The sequence below is a fragment of the Neopsephotus bourkii genome, unplaced genomic scaffold (assembly GCF_033783945.1).
Source record: "Neopsephotus bourkii isolate Nb327-2 ecotype Australia unplaced genomic scaffold, CSIRO-AGI_Nbou_v1 NB_1346, whole genome shotgun sequence".
Taxonomy (NCBI): domain Eukaryota; kingdom Metazoa; phylum Chordata; class Aves; order Psittaciformes; family Psittacidae; genus Neopsephotus; species Neopsephotus bourkii.
In genome coordinates, this window is record NW_026901826.1 from 3,003,634 (window position 1) to 3,027,903 (window position 24,270).

At 35.8% G+C, this 24,270-nt stretch overlaps 1 protein-coding gene across 6 annotated transcripts in view; it reads left to right on the top strand.

The window, feature by feature from the left end:
• Positions 1-24,270, top strand: part of NLGN4X (neuroligin 4 X-linked) — a 168,378-nt gene that overhangs the window by 94,723 nt on the left and 49,385 nt on the right. For 4 of the 6 annotated variants that reach the window (XM_061366500.1, XM_061366499.1, XM_061366503.1 and 1 more), the window contains 2 exons: positions 1,795-1,854; positions 5,097-5,249. The exons of 1 other annotated variant lie outside the window; for it this stretch is intronic. In XM_061366500.1, the coding sequence (XP_061222484.1) occupies positions 1,795-1,854; positions 5,097-5,249 (213 nt within the window). The remainder of the gene's footprint in view (positions 1-1,794; positions 1,855-5,096; positions 5,250-24,270) is intronic. One more of the 6 variants, XM_061366504.1, reaches the window with a different exon arrangement.

Consider the following 24,270-nt stretch of genomic DNA (forward strand, 5'->3'; position numbering starts at 1 on the left):
GAGCCTGTATCCAACATTTCTCAATGAAACAGACAGATTAGAGAGCATCTGTATTTCATTAACAGTCATATTTTACCTAATTATGGACTGAATACATATAATTGAATGCACTCATATGTTACATACACAATAAATATCGTACAGTGGCATTGAAAATGTGAGCTTTGCGTGGAGATGAGTCTCAGCCACTGTTTTTCACATTTTGACTCACTAATCACCATTACTTCATATATAATGGCAGTGTTTCCAGAAAATTTCTGTAGAAAATCTGTATTCTGTCTGTATCAAAGAGAAGCAAACCAGTACACAGAACCCCAAACTGAATATATTAACAATTCTTAAATACGGTAGTAACGATTAACTGCATTCTGTCTGTTTTACAGTCATGGATTGAGATACACTTGAAACCTTGAATTTTGAGGGATATGAGGACATTTTAAATAATAGACTAAAAAGAAATAATAAAATACTTCTTTTAGCTAAATATGATGTCTCTGTGACATACTCAGAGTTCATACACAAACTCATACATACAGAAATTAATATACTGCTCTTTTTCAGTGTGTCCTGAAAACACACTTCCAAATAAAGACAATTCAGGGGAAAAATAGTTAATGTACTGACTTAGACCATTTTCTTTTTTAGAAGCCATGTTTAATTCATGAGTTAAATTAGAAACTGAGTTTCCTATTCATGTTTCACTCTTTATCAAGTAACCTTTAGCAAGAGGTCTACTTGCTACAGGAGCAAGGACATCACAATGAAATGCTGGGTACAAGGACATCTTGGTTTCCTTTTTTTTTTTTTTTTGCTAGGAAACAGAAATACTGCACAAGGAAACGAGTGGGAAAAGCTATGTTTATTTCCTCTTGCTCCCATAAACATAGTCTAGGGCATGTATGGACATGTGTGTTTATCTGCGTGTGCGTGTGTCTGTGAACATGTATACACCTCACAAGTATTTTGACAAAGCATACTGAATACAAATTAAAATGTAATCTTTACTGAATCTTCTAATAAATAAGTACAAGTTCTTTATCATGGTAAGTAATTGTGTTCAGTTAAATTCCAGGTGTTTCTAAAGAGCACGAAATGTGATATTATATGAACCATGGCTACTTTTGGACCAACTTCATGTTTGGAATCTACTCAAATCTTTTTCACCTTTTTCCAGTCTGTTGTTTTAAATATCTTACTCATATGGGAAACGAGATTCAATTTGAAGGTCTTTATGGTTTGTCTTGGTCCAGTCATGTTGAGTAAGATTCAAAGATAATTTCATTTGTATTATTTCCATCTAAAATTCAGGTTGTGGCTGATTCTTAATAAATACTAATGAGCATAAATAAAATGTTAAGTCATTGAAGCTAGTAACTGAAGGCATTATTTCTGCAAGGTTACAGGACAGAATGAAATAAATTGCATTTCTTGCTTAAAAACCATAATTTGGTCAATTTTTTAATATAATTTTTGGTTTATATTCTTTTTAATAGCGCATTAATTTTGTTTTTGCAGAAGTCACTTTTAACTGAAGTACCTGCATTGTCACACAATATGATACGTTTTTTCAAATATTTTCAATTTGTTCTTCTTGATATTTTATGTTTATGTGCAGTTTGCATCTTTTTTGTTTTTCAATTTCAAACGTAACAGATTTTGACATTTTTGTTACATTTTTTTTGTACTAGTGTTTTGGGTTTTTTTTTTTTTTTTAGTTTTTCTTTTTATTTTTGAGAACCTGCTGGTTTTGAATTCTCTTTTTTCCCTTTATTCTTCTCCTCACTATGATCCCAGGAGCCAACACAAAGAAAAGCGCAGATGATATAACCAGTAATGATCGTGGTGAAGATGAAGGTATTTTTTGTTTTTTCAAAGCTCAACCCTGATGCATGAACATAAACTTTTAAATTTTTAATAGTGATTGTTATTGTTATTGCTGTTATTTCAACATTATTTTTAGTCCCTTATTTGCGAAAGCACACTTCAGTGTGCTTCTTCATTTTCTTCTTTAGAGATTACTTTCACTGTTTTTCTTTTTAAATTTCAAATTAGCATATAGATGACTGCAGTTCCTCTGACATAGGTGTAAAAGGTATTCCTAAATATGTGTGAAGTGAGTAACATAAATATTATTTGAAACCACATATTGTTTTTCTTTATTCTTTCTTAGGTTGAGAAAATGGAATTTAAAAGCATGCATGTGCTCTTTTCCCTCCTACATATTTTCTAAATTCACCTGTTTGAAATTGATGAAAAAAGTCACATCACTCCTTTCTTTCACTTCCACTGTTTCCCCAGGGCACATGCTGTACATTGATGCAGTTGAATTGTGCTTTGTCTTTGCTGTTTTTATGTACTTACTTTTTTCTTTTTCTCACAGGATGTGGTTTATTTCAGAACACAAAAATAAAGGCAGCTGTTGATGTTGCTTTATTGTTTTTTTCCTGTAATCAGCTCGCCTCTGAGATACGTTTGTTCTGACTCTGACTGCATCCCCACTGAAATCACTTACAATCATTTTCATTGACTTCTTTCAGAATTGGATTGGATTCACTGAAAGGAAATGTTAAAGTTCACAGTGAAGTACCCAAAAAATTTTTACAAGGAAATACTTTTTTCTTGCCTTGGCACAGCCAGTCTGTTTGGGATGCGCTGATATAGAAAGAAGTCATGAAATCTCTCTCTATTCTCACTGTTTTCATTAAAGTCACACTGACAGTATATTTTACTTTCTGTATTTACCAAATTAAGACAAATATTTTTCAAATTAATTTAAAAGATAAAAATCTTGGGTAGTTTATTGGTGTGTTGTTTGTGCAGCATATTTCTTAATCCTCTTGTTCTCGACCAATCCAAAGTGTTATTCCATGGTTTGGGGTTGTTTGTTTTTCCTGTTTTCTTCTATCTGAATTCAGTTCAAATAACTGAAATATTTGTCCCTGTTGTTTGCCTTAGAATAATGCATTCTGCATACACTATCTCTGCTTTTCCTGGGAATTCAGCTGAATTGCAGCTAATCTATCTGTACACAAAATACCATAATAAAAATCTCTGGTCTTTGATTCACACTGATTGCCCTCTAGTGTACCCCCTTCGTTACTGAATTACACTGTTTCTTATAAAACAACAATGCAGTTCAAAATACTCCAAAATTTCTCTGTTATTTTCTTAATATTACCTTCCTATTTCTCTTCAGCATAGGTGTTCTTTTTTTCTAAGATATCATAATTTTCTATATCAAATTCTGTATTTAATTTTAAGCAAAAGATAAATCAGAAGCAAAACCAGAATTGCTTGAAAAACTTAAGATATATATTGGATTATGAATACATTGTAACTAAGACTTCTTAAAAAAATATAAAATGCTAGGATTTTTTGTGATTAACGAGGGCATCCACTTTAGATCTGAGAACATAAAGTGTGGAGCTCATTTCCTTTATGTTGAAGCTAATCGTGTTGCCACTGAAGGGGAAGAGGAAACCTCCCATTGACTTCAGCAGTGAAAGATTCAACCCTGAGGTAGAACTATGTAATAAGGAAAGATTAAATACAACAAACCATGCCATGAGACTTTGGAGAGAGGTAATTTAGTAGCACAAATAATTGTGTTAAATAACTGTTTGCTTTCATTTTTTCAGGGTTTAGCTTTGCTTTTACAGAAGAAAAACTTTTATATAGTTAGCTGAAAATGCTCAGAATAAAAAAAATACATCCACTGAAATGCACCTCTTTGCTTTATACAATCTGTGTAATAGCTGCATTACTCTTATAGTCACAACAATTAAGATCTTACCACAAAAACTTTTGTTCTGCTGCTCAAGCACAGTACATAAAATACAGCATGTTTTATATATGTGGTAACTCACTGCTGATCACCTATTTGTTATCTTCTCTAATAAAGTTCAGGAGAAGGAAGAGTTTTGGAAGATTTCAAACCAAGATGCCCTATCTCTAAGTATTTAGCTCAGCTTTTTATTTCGTTACTTCCTTTTCCCACTGTTCAGTATATGACTATCCTACCCAAACACTTCATTTTAATATCTGTTTTAGAATAATCAGAGACCCTGCCTTCTCTTGTATGTTGATTGTATGATTGAAAAAAGTGCTCCTATTACACATGCAGATACACCGATTATTTGTAAAAGGTGTGTATACCTAATGACAGCTTGCTGAATTGCCCTCTGCTTTTTTAAAGGGGCTTAGGCCCTGTTCCCACTGTTTCTGTAGAGAATGTAACTTCCCAATTTAGGTAGTCCAAACCATCTCTGGGATCAGGAACCTAACTTTTTGGTTAATAAAGGAACAGAGATTAATACAGTACTAAATATAACTCAGTTAATCTTTATAGCTCACCATGAAGTATGAAAGTATTACCTGTTTGCAAGAAGTCAAGAGCTTTTTTGCATATACAGAAGATCAACAATACCATAAGGAGCATTAATTCAAGGCTGTTCTTTAAGACTTAGCTACTATGATTTGGAAAACACAACACAGAAGTCACCATCTGATTTAAATATAAAAAATCTGGTCCATGAATTCACATAAATTCCCTGTTAACTCCTATGCTATTGAAAGAAGGAACAGTGTACTATGTTTACTTATATTGGAACAATTTGATTTTGTGATATTATCTCATACTGAACTATTGGGACTATAATTTTAACACTAATGTCTCAGTGAGGAATGGGAAAGTATAGATCATTATTCTAATTTTATTATGATATGTACAGCTATTTCTGTGCTGATTTATACTTGGATACGAATATTCTAAAAAAAGACAAGACTATTCCATAGTTTGATTTTTCTGCTTAGGCTTTTAGATTTTTATATATAAATTAAATTCCTTGAAATACTGAAGCTATTTCAAGTGTTCAGAGAACATTTCAGAGAAAATACTATTTGAAGTAACCAAGAGAAATACTCAAGCTATAACTATTAGACTTGTAGGATGACCCTGAACTGTGTAAACTAGCTGAAGTGGTGAAATTTCCTATTGAAAACATAGGAAATATTTTTAGCACTGTTATAAATTGTTAATTCCATATTTCCATATTTTTTATTACTTTATTATGTTTTCCTTACTTGAATTTTTTCAGACATTCATGATCAGAACAGCAAGAAACCCGTTATGGTCTACATCCATGGTGGATCTTACATGGAGGGTACTGGCAATATGATTGATGGCAGCATTCTCGCAAGTTATGGAAATGTCATTGTTATCACTCTCAATTACAGGCTGGGGGTTCTAGGTAAGTGACTCTTTTCTTCATCATCAGTTTCATAGAAAGATGTGATTGCTTTATTTATTTACTGATTGATCCTACATCCTTGAGCTAGTTTTAAAACAGACCATTCTTGCTGGTGGATTTTGAATTCTGTTTAATATTTTATGGAAACTGGGCTAAGTTACTTTCTTTTTGACAGGTCCCTTCACCTTAGACAAAAACGAGTGGGTATTTATAATGATGTTAGTGCTGGTTTATTTTCAGTTTGTCATTAGGTCATATTTGCTCTTGGCTTACTGATTTAATAAGTTCTTTGTAAAGAAAAATAAATTAACCAAGGATGAGTATTCACCAGTTTGAAAACAATGGGTAATGGTAGGAAGAGGAAAATGTTACTGCTTATCTGTATTTATTATTTTTGTGTGCAGGTTGTTTTTTGGGGTAGATGATATGAAGGTAATACAGACAAAACAGGCTGTGTACACTGATTAAATTTATGTTGCAGATAATATGGATTCAAAGAGCTTCATGGAGTAATACAACGTTATCTTTTTAAATATAAAGAACACCATAATAATGAATTATTGAGAGAATTTGATATTTCTGTCTTTCAAATAGAAAAAACTACATCTTCTTGACATTATAAAAATTCTTTTGTCAGCACTAGATTGAATAACAAAATGACCTTAGATCCATGACAGTACACCACAAGTCTTTGCTGCTGCCTTTGTGATTCTAGCTCCTGGATGTTTGCACATACAAGGCTCCTCTCCACATGAAGGTTTATTTATTGAAGTTATACTTTGCCATAGAAATTTAAACTAAAAATTTGCTCATAACAACAAACATTAGAGTTTATTTATCTTAATGAAAAAAACATATACTTTGTATAGAATAGCATATAGACTGCTCAAATATTCATATTTACAGCATTTTACATATGCAAGGTGAGGTGTAGCAGTTTTGTTTGTGGTTTTTTTGGTTTTTTTAGAATGGTATTTACAAAGGTGGTTTTTTAATCTTTCTTGATAGCAAAGTTGATTCGTATTCTTGGCATGCACTATTTCGAAACACAGGAAACTTTTTTTGCTGAGTTATCTATTAGCGTGGTTAATGTGTTTCAGCAATATTCTAGCACATCAGAGTACTATGTACAGACACATTCCTATAAGAAACAGAAAAGTATTGGAAGATTTTAAATGGATTAATAAAAAATACAGTTATGTTTGGCATTAAATACTGCTTTTCTGTAAATCTGCTGTGTTTTGGTTGCACTGAATTTGTAACTTTATACAAGAGGACACATGCAAACCTGATTTTAATGGCAGAGAGGTGTAATTCTGTAGCTATTATTGCTTCCTTTGGTGGAGGAATATGCATTGAATTGTTCACATTCATGAGTTACTGATGACCTTTGATAGCTAGCTAGATAGATAGATAGAACAATTGATCTTTCTTTCCTTTGGAAAATTATCACTTGAATTGAATGGACCTGAATGTGGGACATCATACTTCCAATAAATGTTCGTTCTGTTCTTGAGGCACATTACATTGTTTCCTTTCAGTCTATATTGTGTCATTAACAACAGTGGATAGAAAACCTATTAGGACTGCATAGATAATCACTAGATGATAGTAGCCAGACAAATCATAGAATCATACAACAGTTTGGGTTGGAAGAGACCCAAAAGTTCATCCAGTGCATCCCATTGACATGGGAAGGCATATCTGTCACTACATCAGGTTGCTCAAAGCTCCATCCAGCCCGACTTTGAATACTTCCAGGTGTGTGGCACAACTTCTCTGGACAACCTGTTCCAGTGCCTTTATCACCCTCATTATGAAAAATTTCTGCCTTCTATTCAATCTAAGTCTACCCTCTTTCAGTTTCAAACCATTACCCCTTGTCCTATCACTACAGAACTTGTTAAGAATTCTCTCTTCATATTTTTCATAAGCCCCCTTTATATATTGAAAGTCCTCAGTAAGGTCTTCTGGGAACCTTCACTTCTTCAGGCTGAACAATCCCAACTCAGCCTTTCTTCTTAATAGAGGTGTTCCAGACTTCTGATAATTTTTGTGGTCCTCCTCTGGACTCACTTCAACAGGTCCATGTCTTTCTTGTACTGGGGACTCCAGAACTGGATTCACTACTCCAGGTGGGGTCTTACAAGAGCAGAGAGGCAGAAGCACTTGCTGGCCATGCTTCTTTTGATGCAACCCAGGATACAATTGCCTTTCTGGGATGCAAGTTAACATTGCTGGCTCATGTCCAATTCTTTCATCCCCCTATATCCCCAAGCCCTTCCCTGCAGGACTGCTCTCAATCCATTCATCACTCAATCTATATTGATACTGGGGTTTGCTCTTAATGTGGGTACAGGACCTTGCACTTGGCCTTGTTGTCAAGGCTGTCAAGCTCCCTCTGTATGGTATAGCACATTAAGTGCTCCCTCTAGCATCTCTAAGTGCGCTACTCAACTTTTCATTGTCCACACACTTGAAGAGGAAACTGCTGCTGATCCTGCTGCTGTTACCATCAGCTTCCCATGGTTTAAACTGTGGGAACAAATCCCAGTTTGAGATCCTGGGATCAAACTGATAATATGATTACATATGTTTGAGAAAATCTGGATTTTGGAAATGCATTTTTCATACATGAGGGAAAATGAAAATTATTAAGGATGAATTTACCTACCTATCCTTCACTGAGTTTGGCCTAAAGAAGTACCTATACAGCCATGGTATATTTGTCAAGGTAATAGAATATAAACTATATGTGTTTCTTTTACTGCCTTCTGATATAATGCAATTTTAGTTACATTTAATGAAATCTGTGATCATCCTATAAGTTAGTCAAAGTCTTATGGTTTATAAAGACCTGGTTTTAATACAGCACACTGAACCCCTTGAACTCTAAAACCAGTTTTTAGCAGGCATGATAAAGACTAGGTTTCTGCATCTTTAGTTGGCAAAAGTCTGGTTGCCTGTTAGCTAAACTGAGATACTGAAAATTCTAGTCTCAGGTTAACCAGAAAGCAGGCATCCTACACAGAAAAAAAAGGCTTTACTTGACCTTCAGGGCTATAAAACATTTTAACTGGATAATAGAGACAAATATCTTAATACCTATCTTTTCTTCTTCCATCTGAGTAAAATGTAAGGCTTTAGACTGTGCTGTAACTCCAGAATACAGACAAACCACATTTCATCTACATCTTGAATAACTGCAGAGCTCTCTGGGAGTAAGTACTTCATCTCTCCCTCTCTCTCTGTGTTCCGGTAGCACCACAGCAAAACAGCAGACAGCTGTGCCCAAGACTTACCAACTTCTTAATTATCCCTCTCTGAGTAAAAGTACTTCTGGAATTACTCTTCCTGAGATTTCTAGGGCCCCCAAGCTTGCATGCAGCAATAATATGGGTTGTTGATGTTATTCAGAAGGCCTTATTTTGACTTTGAGTATAATTTTGCATTTATCAAAATACATTGCATGGATAGGAACTTCCTGGGACAATAAACCAGAAAGATAAAACTTCCTCCTACTTATTTTAGTGGACACTGTTAAAAAAGTGGAGTGCTGCTGTGCTAAGTTTAATTTCTTGTGCACTTTAGGGTTTGGGAGGATCCTGCATCTGCCAGCTCAGTAGTTTCTGTTGCTACTCATATCTCACCATGGTGACAACTGAAGACACTGCTGGAGTTACAGGAAATTCCTAACTTGTCCCAGTGCAAGTCAGTGCTCCTATATCTTGATAAATTGCCTACTACAACACACAGGAGTAATAAATTCCACTGTCTCCACCCCCGCCTCCCATGCTTTGCACACTGTGTAGGATGATAGAATTTTTTATAATAACTTTAAGTTATTCAACAGTCGAGTTGAATTTTCAGAATTCCAAAAGGATATATGGAATTATTTAACTGAAATAATGGAAATTCAGCAGAGTAGAGAATTAGGCAAAATAAATATCCTAATTCAAAGAATGGTATGGTATTACAGAAAACAGGGTGGTTTGAATAACCTGACTCACTCAGTCTAGGTATTGCTCAATTCCTCTTAATTATCTACTGTCTTAGTCTTCATGGATGTGCTTTAAGAAGAAATTATATCTTCCCAACCTATCTATAAACATGGTTTTAGTGCCCTTTTCAGGATAATGTTGGCAGGAAAAATACAGAAGTGGAACTATGTTTAGTTCCACTGCTTTACAGTGACATGACCTGAATTCTCTGTTTCATGGTAAGACTTCAATATGCTTAATTCCCAGTTATCTTGTGTATCAGTAAAAATTAAATCTGAGGAATCAGTCTTCATCCAAAAAATAACCCAAACAACTAACTCCCCAAAAACAATAAAACCAAAGTTGTAACGCTCTAGCATAATTTTTTTATGCAGTTACATTCAGTCATTTTATCATACACTTTGAAGAACAAAAAAATCCTATCTTCAAAAAGTTGTAATATTCAAATATGAATTTTACGTTCTTGTGTGAGCTATTAAAGGCAAACAAAAGATGAATTCTAGAAATGTGAATTGGGCATTTTGGAAGCCAGGATCTTATTACAGAAAAAAGGAATAGTAAAACCTGAGATGAATTCTAGAAATATGAATCAGGTATTCTGGAAGCCAGAGTTAAGTGAAACATCTACTGCAGTAAATGAGAGACACTCAGAGTTCAAAATTGTAAAATTGACTTAGTGTTTCCAAGACCATTTGCAGTTTAACATTTTCTTCCTCTTAGAATTCTGAATCATGCAGATTAAAAATAGCCTATCTCTTATCTATCTGCCTTTTGGGCAATAAGCATCCATTTTAAGTAGTCTCTCTGAAAAGGCTGAACTTCCTTTTAATAGAAATTATATCCACATGCAATTATAGATCATACTAAGCAGTGTAATATAAAACTTTGCACTAAATGTTAACATGCTATGAGGTAGTTCTAGTTTACTTAGTTTACATTTCCTAGTATTGCGTGCATGTGAAAACATGGCTGTCATCACTTGAACATTTCTGGCAGCATCAAGGTAAGTGTGACTCTGTCTAGACTGAAATTATACATGAATTTATGACATAAAAATATGACAGCTTATTCATAGTATATGTTAATTTAACTATTAATTTAGTAATTTTCCTTATTTTTCCTGTAATAACACTGAAAAGTAAGAATTTTCTGCATTGTAATCTGTTTGCAAAAATCATGCTTTTAGGTGATTTATCTGTGTTTTTTGTGACTGTGTGATTTTATACTTACTTGGGTAATCATTCTGTATTAGTAATATGCCTCAGGAATTATTATTTCAGAATTTGCAGACAGGCAGTAGGGAAAATCTGTATTTTTAAAGTAGTAAGTTTGTTTAGACTGGAACTATATTTATGTGTAGTTTCACTTTGTTATCACCAAGTGGGGCTTTTGCTTAAAAGTTTGTAAGAGCTTAAAGTTAGGGTTAAATTTCTCACATATACCTATAAAGTAGGCTGAGTGAGTGAAACACTTGAAGTATAGACTGGCAACTATTGTTCATTTTTGTATTTAACTCATGGATTTTATGTTACTATTACAAAATTCAGAAATTAACTCAGTGACAGTGAAACCTGGTATAAATCTGAAAATATTGATTTACTCTCATTGTCTTAATTGAGATAAATTGGCAATAAATGAAGTGTAACGAACTATTGAAATAACCTATGATTAAGCAACTGTCACTACAAAATGATAGTTGGTAAAAAAAAGTGATATTGAAGTTCAAGCAAAGTTCAAATTTCCTTCAACATCTAATACAGTATGTTCTGATTCAATAACCACCCCCTCCCCCAAAAACCTAACCAGATCTTTCTATAAAAACTTCCATTTCATCTTTGTTATTGGCAAATCTATTTAAGCCTGGACTTACAGTTGTTCTTCTCACAATTTTGCGGCTAAATTGAGGAAGTGTGGTCTGGATGATCGGGTAGTGAGGTGGACTGTGAACTGGCTGAAGGAGAGAAGCCAGAGAGTTGTAGTCTATGGGGCGGAGTCTAGTTGGAGGCCTGTATCTAGTGGAGTGCCTCAAGGGTCGGTACTGGGACCAGTATTATTTAATATATTCATCAACGATTTAGATGAGGGAATTGAGTGTACTATCAGCAAGTTTGCTGATGACACTAAGCTGGGAGGGGTGGCCGACACGCCAGAAGGCTGTGCTGCCATCCAGAGGGACCTGGACAGGCTGGAGAGCTGGGCGGGGAATAACTTGATGAAATATAACAAGGGAAAGTGTAGAGTCCTGCATCTGGGCAGGAACAACCCCAGGTTCCAGTATAGGCTGGGGAACGACCTGTTAGAGAGCAGTGTAGGGGAGAGGGACCTGGGGGTCCTGGTGGACGACAGGGTGACCATGAGCCGACACTGTGCCCTTGTGGCCAAGAAGGCCAATGGCATCCTGGGTTGTATTAGAAGGGGGGTGGTTAGTAGGTCGAGAGAGGTCCTCCTTCCCCTCTACTCTGCCCTGGTGAGACCTCATCTGGAATATTGTGTCCAGTTCTGGGCCCCTCAGTTTAAAAAGGACAGGGACCTGCTGGAGAGAGTCCAGCTCAGGGCAACTAAGATGATTAAGGGAGTGGAGCATCTCCCTTATGAGGAAAGACTGAGGGAGCTGGGTCTCTATAGTTTGGAGAAGAGGACATTGAGGGGTGACCTTATTAGTGTATATAAATATATAAAGGGGGAGTGTCACGAGGATGGAGCCAGGCTCTTCTCAGTGGCAAACAATGAAAGGACAAGGGGTAATGGGTACAAATTGGAGCACAAGAGGTTCCACTTAAACCTGAGAAGAAACTTCTTCTCAGTGAGGGTGACGGAACACTGGAACAGGCTGCCCAGGGAGGTTGTGGAATCTCCTTCTTTGGAGACATTCAAGACCCGCCTGGACGCGTTCCTGTGTAACCTTATCTAGGTGTTCCTGCTCCGGCAGGGGGATTGGACTAGATGATCTTTTGAGGTCCCTTCCAATCTCTAACCTACTGTGATACTGTGATACTGTGAACTGCAGAATTTCAGTATGAATTTTAAATAGGTAAGTGAAAGTTACTGGTTTTTCATGCTTCCAAGGATGTGCTGGCCTGCTCTGCAGTTTTTCCCAAAAATCTAATCTTGAAGAAATTAATGACATAATAAACCATCCAGCTGATTTTAATTTGACACTTATCCAAGCTTCTGATAGCCAGCAGGCAGTTGTGCAGGACAACTTGTGGTAAGGACTTACAGCTTACCTACCACACTATTGTTCTTTTTCTTCCCTGTGCAACTAATACTCCTTTTTGCAGAACTTAATCTGATTAAAGTTTGCAGTTCTGGGAAATGTAAGAGGTTGGAAGCCACAATGCATCACAGGCTGGAGTGCATACTGTAGAATCATAGAATCATAGAATAGTTAGGGTTGGAAAGGACCTTAAGATCATCTAGTTCCAACACCCCTGTTCAGCCTGGAGAAGAGAAGGCTGTGTGGAGACCTCATAGCAGCCTTCCAGTATCTGAAGAGGGCCTGTAAGGATGCTGGGGGGGACACTGTTCATTAGGGACTGTAGTGATAGGACAAGGGGTAATGGGTTCAAACTTAAACAGGGGAAGTTTAGACTGAATATAAGAAATAAGTTCCTTACGATGAGGGTGGTGAGGCAGTGGAAGGGGTTGCCCAAGGAAGTTGTGAATGCTCCATCCTTGGTGGTGTTCAAGGCCAGGTTGGACAGAGGCTTGGGTGACATGGTTTATTGTGAGGTGTCCCTGCCCATGGCAGGGGGGTTGGAACAGATGATCTTAAGATCCTTTCCAACCCTAACTATTCTATGATTCTATCAAATCAAAATCATACTTTTTTTTTTTTTCAGTAGTTAAAGAATTATAATGTTCACAAGAGAAAAAATGGTGGAAAGAGACTGTAGGAAATCTGAAATACTCTTGAATCTGTGCAAGAATTCTCTGAGTGGAAAGGAAGGACTCTTTCATTTTTTTCTTTTTCTTCATATTTTGGAGAACCTAGTTAGTCAGAACATTGGACTTCTTTTATAATGCTGTTCATATCTATGCCCTGGATTCTGTGGTGAGATAGATTATAAGGACTCTATTGCATATTGTCCATAGTGTTCATTTGTCACTTCTTTTTTCTTTTTAGTATTTATTATGCGATATACATAAGTTGTCTTTTTAGCTTGGATCATAATGATTTTATTAATTAAAAACTGAAACTTTACATTCGATTTCATGTCAGTCAAAAGAAGGCAAACTCATTGGAATGATGTTATATAATAGAACAAGCATAGGGGAGAAGGAAGTTTCCTCCTATAATTTAAAACATTTTGATGATATGGATGTAAAATACTTTCACATTTTTTTTTAGCTTCCCACAGTTCAATTTAGAACATCTACCTGAAATGCAGTGGTGATATAATGGTAATACACACATTGCTTATATTGTAACTTATTACAGATAAAGAACTGTGGTTGAAGTTATGAGTGCATTGAAGTCCATAATAAATTTACTAGTCAACTTAATTGTGCCAAGATTTCAGTGTACTGAATCCCTTTATTTTGTAGGAAATCACCAATATGATGGTCTGTGGTTTTAAACAGAGTTGTATAGTTTCCTCAAAAGTGTAAATGAATACTTTTATAAAGATTCTGGCTGACTAAAAGAAATACATGTTAAATCTTTTATTTTGTATTAGATCCTGCATAATTGCAGGGGGTTGCAATATTTTATAGAGAAATTAGAGGGGAAAAAGTAGAAAGTGTAACTCAATCTAACCAACTCTTGGAAGTGAGCCTGACAAGCAAAGCAGAATCGCAAAACTGTATATGAGGTAGCTGGTAATGTCAGTATGGTGCTCATAGTGCACGAGAAGGGGAGGGGCACTGTGCAGTTGTTCATGGAGTTAAAGTTGCATGATGGCACTGTGCAGCAAAATGTACTCTTGGAAGGATAACACAAAACAAATGCATTATATCCCAAAATACTTCAGACCCTCCTGTCATTCCTTGCAATCACAGACTGTCAGGCACTGAAAGATCAGAATATGTTTTACTGCTTTACAGTGCTACATAAATTTCAACTCTGTTGTACTAGCCACTATATGAATATAAAGAGTATAGAGCTAAAACTGTGATGTCTGAGGGCTTCTGATTCAGAACAGGCAATGGGTTATTTTGTTTCAATAACTCCAAATGCCTGTATAAGGTATCTGAGCATATTGAACGAATAAAGCTTTCCCTAGTGATGGATGTTAAGTGGGTACTTCAATAGATATGTGCAGGTAAAGGTTACCAGCTGAGACAGGTGATCAATTTTCATCTTTTCATTTCTGCTTTCTAATTGAAAATGATGACTTCCATTTAGGGAATGAAAGGAATGCGTGCTTTTGGCAGTCATTAGTGCCAGGTCACCTGTAATAGCACTAGTTCATTTTACAACTGGCAAAAAAAAACTGTTTCAGAATTGTCTTTATTTTATTTTTATGTTTTGTTTTCCCTCCATTTGCCACACCATCTGGAAATCGTATTATATATTTTGCCTAAAACTAGGTACCCCTTTTGGGAACTGGTAAAAGGGTAAAATAAATACTTATACTTAAGCAGAACTTAAGAGGATAAGAGAACAAAACCAGAAGGAACATAGGTTACTTAACTGATGCAATATTAACTTGCATAAAATCAGATCTTAGACATGTAAAAAAATCAAAACCAATCTCCAAGTAAGCTGCATAAATCTGTGTTTTCATTTCTACTAGGAATGTCAAACTACTATTTAACATGTACTCAGGTATGGGACACTATTTTTGCAACGATATCACAAGTATACTTTTTCACATTTTCTTTTTGTTCCATGTATAACAAACAATGACTGTAAATATTTGTTCTCTGTGAAAATATTTTTGTTTGAATAGCCAGTATCGACCTAACTTCCTCATGTTTCTGTTTATAATCTCATCTCTAACTGAGTTTCCATTAAAATGCATTTGAATAGATTAGAATAAACTTGAATATTCGACTAGACTAGAGTAGAATATATCTGGATCCCAGGGGGAATAGACCTCTGTCTCCCTTTCCCCTCCTCAGGAAGCTCTAAAGGGCAATGAGGTCGCCCCTCAGTCCCTTCTTCTCCAAACCAGAAAACCTCAGAATCCTCAGCCTTTTCACCAGCTTTGTTGCCCTCCTGATTGCCCTGACTGTTGCTCAAGAGTACTCAAAGTGAGGCCACACCAGCACTGAACACAGTGGGAAAATCACCTCTTTTGAGCGACTAGTTACACTGTGATGCACCCCAGGATGTGGTTAGGCCTCATGGCTGCCAGGGCACACTGCTGACTCCTGTTGAGCCTGCTGTTGACTAGGAATCTCAGATCCCTTTCTGTAAGGCTGTTTTCCAACCACTACCAGTTTATACTTGTGATTTTGGTCAAGGATCATTTGAAATGCCAGCTAATTTACTGTCATCTTTATACCGCCTACTGAAGCCAGCTAGCCATGCCTGTGTCTGATATGAGAAAATCAAACCTAGCTAGCCTTTTACTGTTCTATGAGTGCTGCTGATTTCTCTTAGGCCTCTTTATGAAGTTATTTATTAAAAATCTAACTTCATAAAGGGTAGTTTTATTAAAATTCAGTAATTTGCTCCCCTTTATGACCTTCATGAAGGATATGTATATGGAAAATATTTATGAGAATTATCTAGAGATTTACTTCAAATACAGTCTTCTGAAAGAGAAAATATGTAGAGAAGAAAAAAATTCGTTGTGCATGCCTGATAAAATAACAGAGTGTGAATTATTATTTCATCTTCATAACTGCATTCAGTATATTCAATAACTTGTGGGACAATTTTTTCTCACATTCATGATGAAATCCTGCTGTTTAAATCAATAGGGCTTTTACCTTTCAATTTAAGGCATCCAGTTTTCACCTTCAGATGTCTTCCTTAAAAGGCAACACCTTCTATTATCGCAGAGTACATCTTCCTTTAATTTTAAATAACTTGACTCTGTCATTTGCAAAGATAATAACAGGAAGCAAATCACTCAGACAAAGAAGTATCTCAGTCTGCTAATCAGTTACCTATATAGCTGACTCATCAAGGACAAATTGCCTGCATCTTGGTATCTGTGAAAAGGCAGTACCTAAAAGAAGGATATATTAGAATTCCCATCTCTAAAAATATCTTCTGTGTCATCTCAAGAAGGAAAATTTACATTTAGAAACATAACAAGTAAGTTACCACAGAAGTTATAAATTGGTGACATTTTACCCTTTCCACTTTGTGAAGGCAGTACTCAGCGTGCATGACTTTGATATACCCTGCCTAAGGGAAATTAAATTGATGGCTTAGGGAAATAATATATAGAGAGATATTGCTTTAGAAATTCAAATGCATCATTTATGTAACTTTCTGTTTATAAGAAGAAGTAGATAAAAGGCAGGATTAGAAAAATGTGAAATAGCAATTTTGTTTAAAATAGTTAGTATGTATACAAAATAATATATTTTATTTAGAAAACAATTGAGCTTTATTTTCACCCTTTATTGATGAAATGTAACGAGCTGACTGTTTTTTAATGGAAAAGCAAGATTACAGAAAAAAATTTTGAGCAGGGTCTTTGGTTAGTCTTGCTGATCACTAACACCTAACATTGCTTAATAATGTAACTGAAGCTGTATGGTTCAGTGGAAAGTTCCTGTACTCAAGAGTACCTTAACAGGAAGTAGATGCTACTCAGCATGCTGGTAAGCAAGTTGGGATTTTCTGACTTTCTTTTTTTTTCAATTTGTAAGGACAACTGCAGGATCAGCTTGAACTATATCAATATTCAAAGAATTACATCTAATGCAGTCTGCTGTTCATATTCTAAATAATTGCTTTCCATGTTTACTTTTTCCTCCATGCTTCCTGAAATAGAATTGTCAATCAAAAGTAGTTTATAATGACAACATCCTACAAGTGGCAAGGCTGACGCGCAGATGTTAAACAAATTTGGTTAACTTGTCTGTAAGCAACTACTTATACTTTAGCAATGGGGTCATTTCACAAAATCTCATAAAACATTCAAAAATACATTGGTTTAAAGTAGGGGTTTTGTTGCATCTTGAATATGTAGATTCTATTAAAGGATAGAAAAACAGCAGAATTCCTTCATGTTCAGGCATGCAAGACAGTAGTCTGGAATATTTACAAACAATATGGGAGATGTACTAGAAGGGCTATCAGAACGTCAGATAAAAAAAAAAGAATTTTATATATATATATATATATCAGGGAAGAAGCACTTGCAAATAAAAATTACTCTAGGTTTCTTGAATGCCTTGTAAGCTACAGTTTAGGGGTAAGACGGAATTCTGAATATTAGACACTCCAAAATTCACCCGAAGTTTCTTCTATTGCTCTGTAGTGATTGTGAGGTGGAACGCTGTTAAATAGCTTCAAATTAATTTTATTCTACAAGACAAAAAAAGTATTTAATGAAGTTTGACCCAAAGTCTGCGATTTGGACATCATTCAGGAGAACAGGAAACAGAGTACATCCTCTTAGCGTTTTTTTAATTAAGGAAATCCAGTTTTGGAGAAATTGCAGTTGTGAGTATTATATAACGACTAAATAAATATCCTCTAATACATAAAAAACACATTGCTTCTGAAAATACAGACTAATTAAAAACCCCCAACATTTGGCATATCTCTTCTGGGCCTTAATTGTAACATCTTTTGCACTTTTATATTTCAGAAAAGGGTAATGTTACCAACCAGAATGTATTGTTGGCAAATACAGTGTTTTTTACAATATTGGCCCTTTTAAAATGCGTTTATCTTAACAGCCAAAATAAGAGAAGAACCTATTGACTGGAATGTTAATGTTTTCCTATACTCTTTTTATACTTTTTGTTGTTACACAGTTTTCGTATTTTGGCTACAGTTGAAGTAAGGTCAGACATATCCTAATTGCAGCTTTTACAAGATTTTTTTATTTTTTTTATATGGATGTTTGCCTAGGGCACTGACTCTTTTCTGTGTCCTATAAAAAAGGAGATTTCCTGGTTAAAGTAACACTTCAACTACTGAAGCATCTGGTGTGAGTGCTGAAGATAACAGTTTGTGACATTGTAAGCTCAAGAAATTACTGAAGGCCAACAGGTATTCCCTATTTGGAATCAACCAAACTTATGAGTATTCCAGGAACTTATTAAACACTATTTACTGTTTAGCTTAAGGGAAAAAAAATCTTGTTCCCCCACCCTGAAGTGTAAAAACGATATTTTGTGTAAAGCCATAACTTCTGATTCTTGATTGTTTCATCATACAGTAGTTGCTCTGTTATTCTGTATTTCTTTTTTATTTCTTTTTTTTTTTTTTGTATATATGCAGCCTTAATTAAAAGTTGTAGCTTGGTTATGATTTTGCCTGAAAATTTCAGACGATATGAAGTACTTGCTGGCTTTGAAACTCATGTAAGTCTTTGAACACTATATTTTTTCTTTCTCCCATTTCCTTTTTAAAGATAGATTAGGACACAGGATGGGGATCTGTGAGGACTTGCCTGTAACGGTATAATGAGTAAATCAGAGGTAAAGTTCTTTCCTTTAATATGTTCTAGCAAACATGCAGCTGTGGGCTGAGAGAGGGCATTTCACACATCTGATTGAAAACAGTTTCTGCAAATGATAGTCACAGATTTCATCAAACTCATTGATTTTACCTATAGTCACATAAGCACTAGAGCTGGCATAAGCAAGAGAACAGGAATGTGAGTTGGTATACTGCACCGTGAAGTTTAAAATAGTCCTGAAAGGAATAGATCAGAGTGCCATTCTCAGATGTTTTCAATAAGACATATAAATTTGCAGTATCTGTCTGACTGTTATCAGAAACTTTGCAATCCAAGCTTGTGAAATGGTAGCCTTTTGATACAGAACTGGGCTGAAATGTGTTCATTAGACTCTTTCATCACCTGCTCTCTGCCTTTTTCCGAAGGACTGCTTTAACTGTCATTTTGGTTATAATGCTCTGTGTCTTCTTGAGGTGCCAAGTAGGTTGACCATAACATCCCTGAAAAGATTATTGCTCAAATGCAGTTGAAGTGATCACAAATGTAAAGCATGTAAAAAATAAAAGCATGTTTGAAACAGTGTGGTGTTTTGGTTTGATTTCGTTTGGTTTATTCTCTGTAGACTTGGTCATGCTTTGGACTGTCTCATTACATATTTTTGAGTGTATTTTTTTTTGGGTAGCACTTGAACACATAAAAAGGTGGTTATACCACGTGCAATGCAAAAAAGAAAACTAAATTTAAGAAGCCATTCTGGTTCAAGCTAAAGATATTTTTATTCTTTACTTTGTGTATCCTATCACCTTTGCCATATAAGCCAATAATCTTTGACCCATTGATGCAGGGACAAAATGTCGCATTTCCTGAAGTTAATTTCTTTCATGTATTCCTCCTATTTATACTGTGGGGTTTTGTTCCTCATGGTAACCTAGGAATCACATTCAAATCCTCTTAGAGCTGACTCTTTTTTGTATGTATGAACATCAGACATTTCTTGAATGCTGCCTACAGACAGCAAGGTTGAAGGTTACTTTTGACATGGTTTCAAGGTCTGATTGCACATTGTGCCATAATCATTTTCTGAAGCATGCTGTGTATTTTGCACATGGACTGCCTGGACAGTTATGTTCAAGGGGATGACTGGCTACTAAAAAAAAAAAAATAAATTAATAATCAAAAGGGAAAGAGCAAAACTGAATGCCAGGAGCAGAAGAAATGCTCAGAAACCAGGTGAAAGAAATGACAGACGCAACCGAATCAGAACTAGGTAATTATCCTATTGAATTCATGCTGGATTTGGTGATGAAGCTTGAAACAAAAGGACCTCCAATTGTTAGAGTAGTTATTAAGTATTTATACATTTTAAAATGTATTGTTTTAATATCATGCTCCTTAGTTACTATGCAGATTACCTCCTACTGCATTTTTTGTAACTGATTAATTATCTAAAGCTTCAATGCTTTTAGATGACAGAAGCTAAGCAGCAAGAATAGCTAAATGAATGCTGTAAGTGTACACTGAAGGGAAGGCTTATCATCTGTGACAGGGTATTGTGTTCTGTGGCTATCACTAAGCTGGATGCCTGGCAAAAGCCCTGGTGGTATAATTGACAGGATTGTGTATTTAGAAATAGTCTGATCTGAAAAACTTAGCTTGAGCCAAGAACAAAGAACCAATTAAAAATACGTAAATACTATTTACTTTCAAAGCATCTTTCTTAAAGGAAGGCATAAATAACAGCAAATTATATATGTTTATATATTAGTATGTATTATCTTTTCTAAAGTCATGCCTGTCCTAGTGCTCAATCATGTTTGAGAGATTTATTTTTCATATAATAATTACATTGTGTTATAAACTGTAATTATCTTTTCTTAAATTGAGCTGTTCTGAAATACTATGAACATTTTTTGGATAAGGAGATACAAACATATATTTGTGATGATGCAAATCTAGATTTCATGTAAGCAGGTTTTAGACTTTGTATAAATATGGAAAACAGAATAGGTGTCATGTTTTTTTTGTATACTTCTTAGCAGTAATATTTTGTTTTCGTAAGTGATTCTAATCCTCATCTACCTAATTTTATGGACTTAAATTTCACTTATTTATTTTTCTGCCTATGTTCCATATGCAGATAATTATATAACTCTTTACAAATGCCATGATCATGATTGTGGAATAGGCTGAGATAGCATACATTTATTTCCCTATGGAGAAAAAAACCTTATCAGAGACCATGACAGAAATAGAAGAAAACCAGCTACCTCTACCTGGAGAACAGTTTAGAAAACAGAACTTTTTTATGGTTATGGAACAGACAAACAGAAATTGTCACGGCTGTGTCTATAGGAGTCTCTGGCTTTTTGAAGTAGTGGTTCCTTAAGCATAATAAGAACTTGAATATGTGTTTGTTTGTTTATTAATGTCTTTGCGATCAAATTAAACTGAATTTCATTTGAGTATCTTGAAGAAATTTTTCTTTCACAGTCAACATATACTTCATTTCTTTGTTGAATTTTCTTACTAAGTTCTTGTCTGATGATCATTACTTAGTGGAGATTATATCCTAAAAGCTAATCCCAGCCTCTAATTAAAGAAATGACTCCACTGAATAATTACCAGAGAGAACACATGCTGTATAAACACAAAAGGAAAAGGTGGTTGAGTCCTCCTCACTGCTATGAATGCTGACTGTGTTTATTAGTATATTATAGACTAGTAACAAAAAGGTGGTATGACATGTTTCTTATAATTTCTATTAATTTAGTTAGAAAATACAGTTTATCCTTTTATCTTGCCCAGAAGAATGTACACAGTTCAGTATATGAGATGGTGTGTTCACACAGATAACCATGTGAGCTGATCTGCACACTAGGCAAGAAAAGGGAAGGGCTGGTGATATACTGGGTGGAACTAACTTCAGAACGTTAATCTTACTGAACCAAAGAGAAACGACATGCTAAAGATTCTTAATGTCACCTTGTCCTGTAAAATGGAGGATACTGTGGGTGTGAATGAAGTATGGCTGAGGCCTTTGTTCTCACAACTGAAGTCAGGAACAAGACTACATGGAAAGGGTTCTTCATAAAAAAGGAGAACTCTCTGCCGGGACAAAGGATCATATGAGGTATGGGTGTCTTCTGAGCCCTCAAATGGATGATCAGAAAAGCTCTGAAACCCACATTTTTATTTTCTCTGTGGTTATATCTAAGGTTCCTCTTGGAAGTCTCTGTTTTCTTTACGGTCCCCAGGAGTTAAAAGGTAGACTGTAGTAGCTCCATCAAATTAGATATCTTGGTCTTTCCATGAACATTTTTATGCTGCTAGTATGACCAATGGACCATCAGGATTCTTACTGAAATCCACTTTTATGGTTTCCAGGATTATATCCAGGGGCTGGAAAACAGTGGCAGTATGAAGTAAGCAGAAGCGTAGTCTCAGCAGGCTCCATACACACTCAGCAAGGGAAAGAGTGCTTCAGAGCAGGAGCCTGGTTCCATTGAATCACCCTCTAAGAGAACCCCAAGATATCACTGGCTGTACTAGGAAAACAGGAAAGACTATGTCCCTTTTATAAGTACTTACATTCAGTTGCTTCATTTAAAAGAAATGAAACACCATCCTTCAGGAATAAAATATTTCCTTCCCCCCCCCCCCCCTTCTGCTTTAATAATTGTTGTAAAAGAAATCTTCGTTTGTAATTTTGGGGTTTTTTTTGTTTGTTTTGTTTTGGTTTTTTTTTTTCCTGTAAGAGCTGAGGACTCTTGAAAGAGAGTGAGGGAGGAAGATTACAGGATATGAATGATGAACCAAGAGATACTGACAACATTTATATAGGCTTACGTATTTCTCTTGCAGTTGCAGTGTGCACAAATCACAAAAAAGAGAATGGAATCAAATGGGGGCAATACAGTGAGATCGGTGTAGAAAAATATTTTAAGTTAGTAACTGAAGGAAAAATTCTGTTCAAACAATAATACGTTTGTCTGAAATACACTGGACTTTTAAGGTTGCAAACAGATTTTGATTTATTTCTTTTAAAATCTGAAAAATGTCTACAGGTCTATAAGAATGTAATAGAATGGGAAAAAATTAGCAAGATCAGTTAATGGTTGGTGCTACACAGAAATTTGAAGTGGCTGTCAGGCATGACATAACCCAAGAAATGTTTGGTGTTGTAGATACAAAAACATATGTAAGGAGAACGGATAGAAAACATTGTCTGGGGCCACAGAGACCAGGAGTGTTGAGGGCTCCCCATGGTAGGTAAGGGCAGGGCCTAGCAGTCAGGTCCTGTTTCACCCCAGTCAGGATCAGGGCAGCCAGGGGCACCACGGCAGCCCCAGCCCTGAGCATTGGCACCTCCTTGGGGATGGGGAGATTGGCTGAGACATGGGCCCAGCAGGGCAGGGCTGTGGTTAGCTGGAGACCAGCCTTGCTGTGGTGTCAGTGGAGCAGGGGCTGACAGCCCTGAGGGGGCTGACCTGGGGGCCTGGGCAGGCACAGTTAGCACTGATGGTGTCTTCATGGGTGTGACAGAGGCAAATATCAGTGTGAGGCCCTTAGTGACATGGTTTAGTGGTGGACATAAGGTTGGACTTCATAATCTTAAAGGTCTTTTCCAACCTACTGGATTCTGTGATTCTGTAAAACAGCAGAGTGGCAAATAGAGAAAAATAAAATTATATTAATACAGAAACAGTGAGATTACTTTAGTCCTCTTGTTGTCTCCACATCAGTTTCAGCCAGTTGTGCCAGAGCATATTAGAGGATTATCTGCATGTAAAGATATATATGAGCTTTTCGAAATGGCAGGCTTATTCACCAAATAAATTGACACTTGATTCTGTAAGGTACTGAGCATTTGGCTCTAATCCAGCAAAATGTTTCACTTCTGCTTCAATCTAATGAATCCCTCTGTTCATTTAAAATGCACTGAAAATTGTTTGCTAGTAAAAAGGAAAAAAAATCCCCAAACCTAAACAACCTTTAAACTCAAGGATGCAGTTATGAGATTCTCAAGAATATCAGATCTTACATGACAGTTATCCAATATCCTTATCCAGCCTTCTCAACTATGTATTCTTCCCTGAGTTGATTGAAGGAATAGCGAAAACAAGATGTAAACTTTGGAGATAAAAATAACATTGTATGTGTGAAACACCAAATAGAAATGTCATAATGACACACCCACTGGTGCCCCTTAAAATGTAAGACATGCAGAATGAAAGGAATCCTGACATAATTCCTAGAGGGGACAATGTACACAATATATAATGGGAATACCACACCTCAGTTAAGAAACATGGAGAAGACCTGACAGCACTAACAGCTTTGACAGCAGAAGATGTACCTCCAGTGTATGGCATCTGACCTTTAAGAAAAAGGCTATCTCCCTAGTTGTTAAATGCAAAGAGTAAAAAAGGTTTGTCAGAATGGGGTGACTTAGTCACTGTTTTCTTAAGCATGACTAAA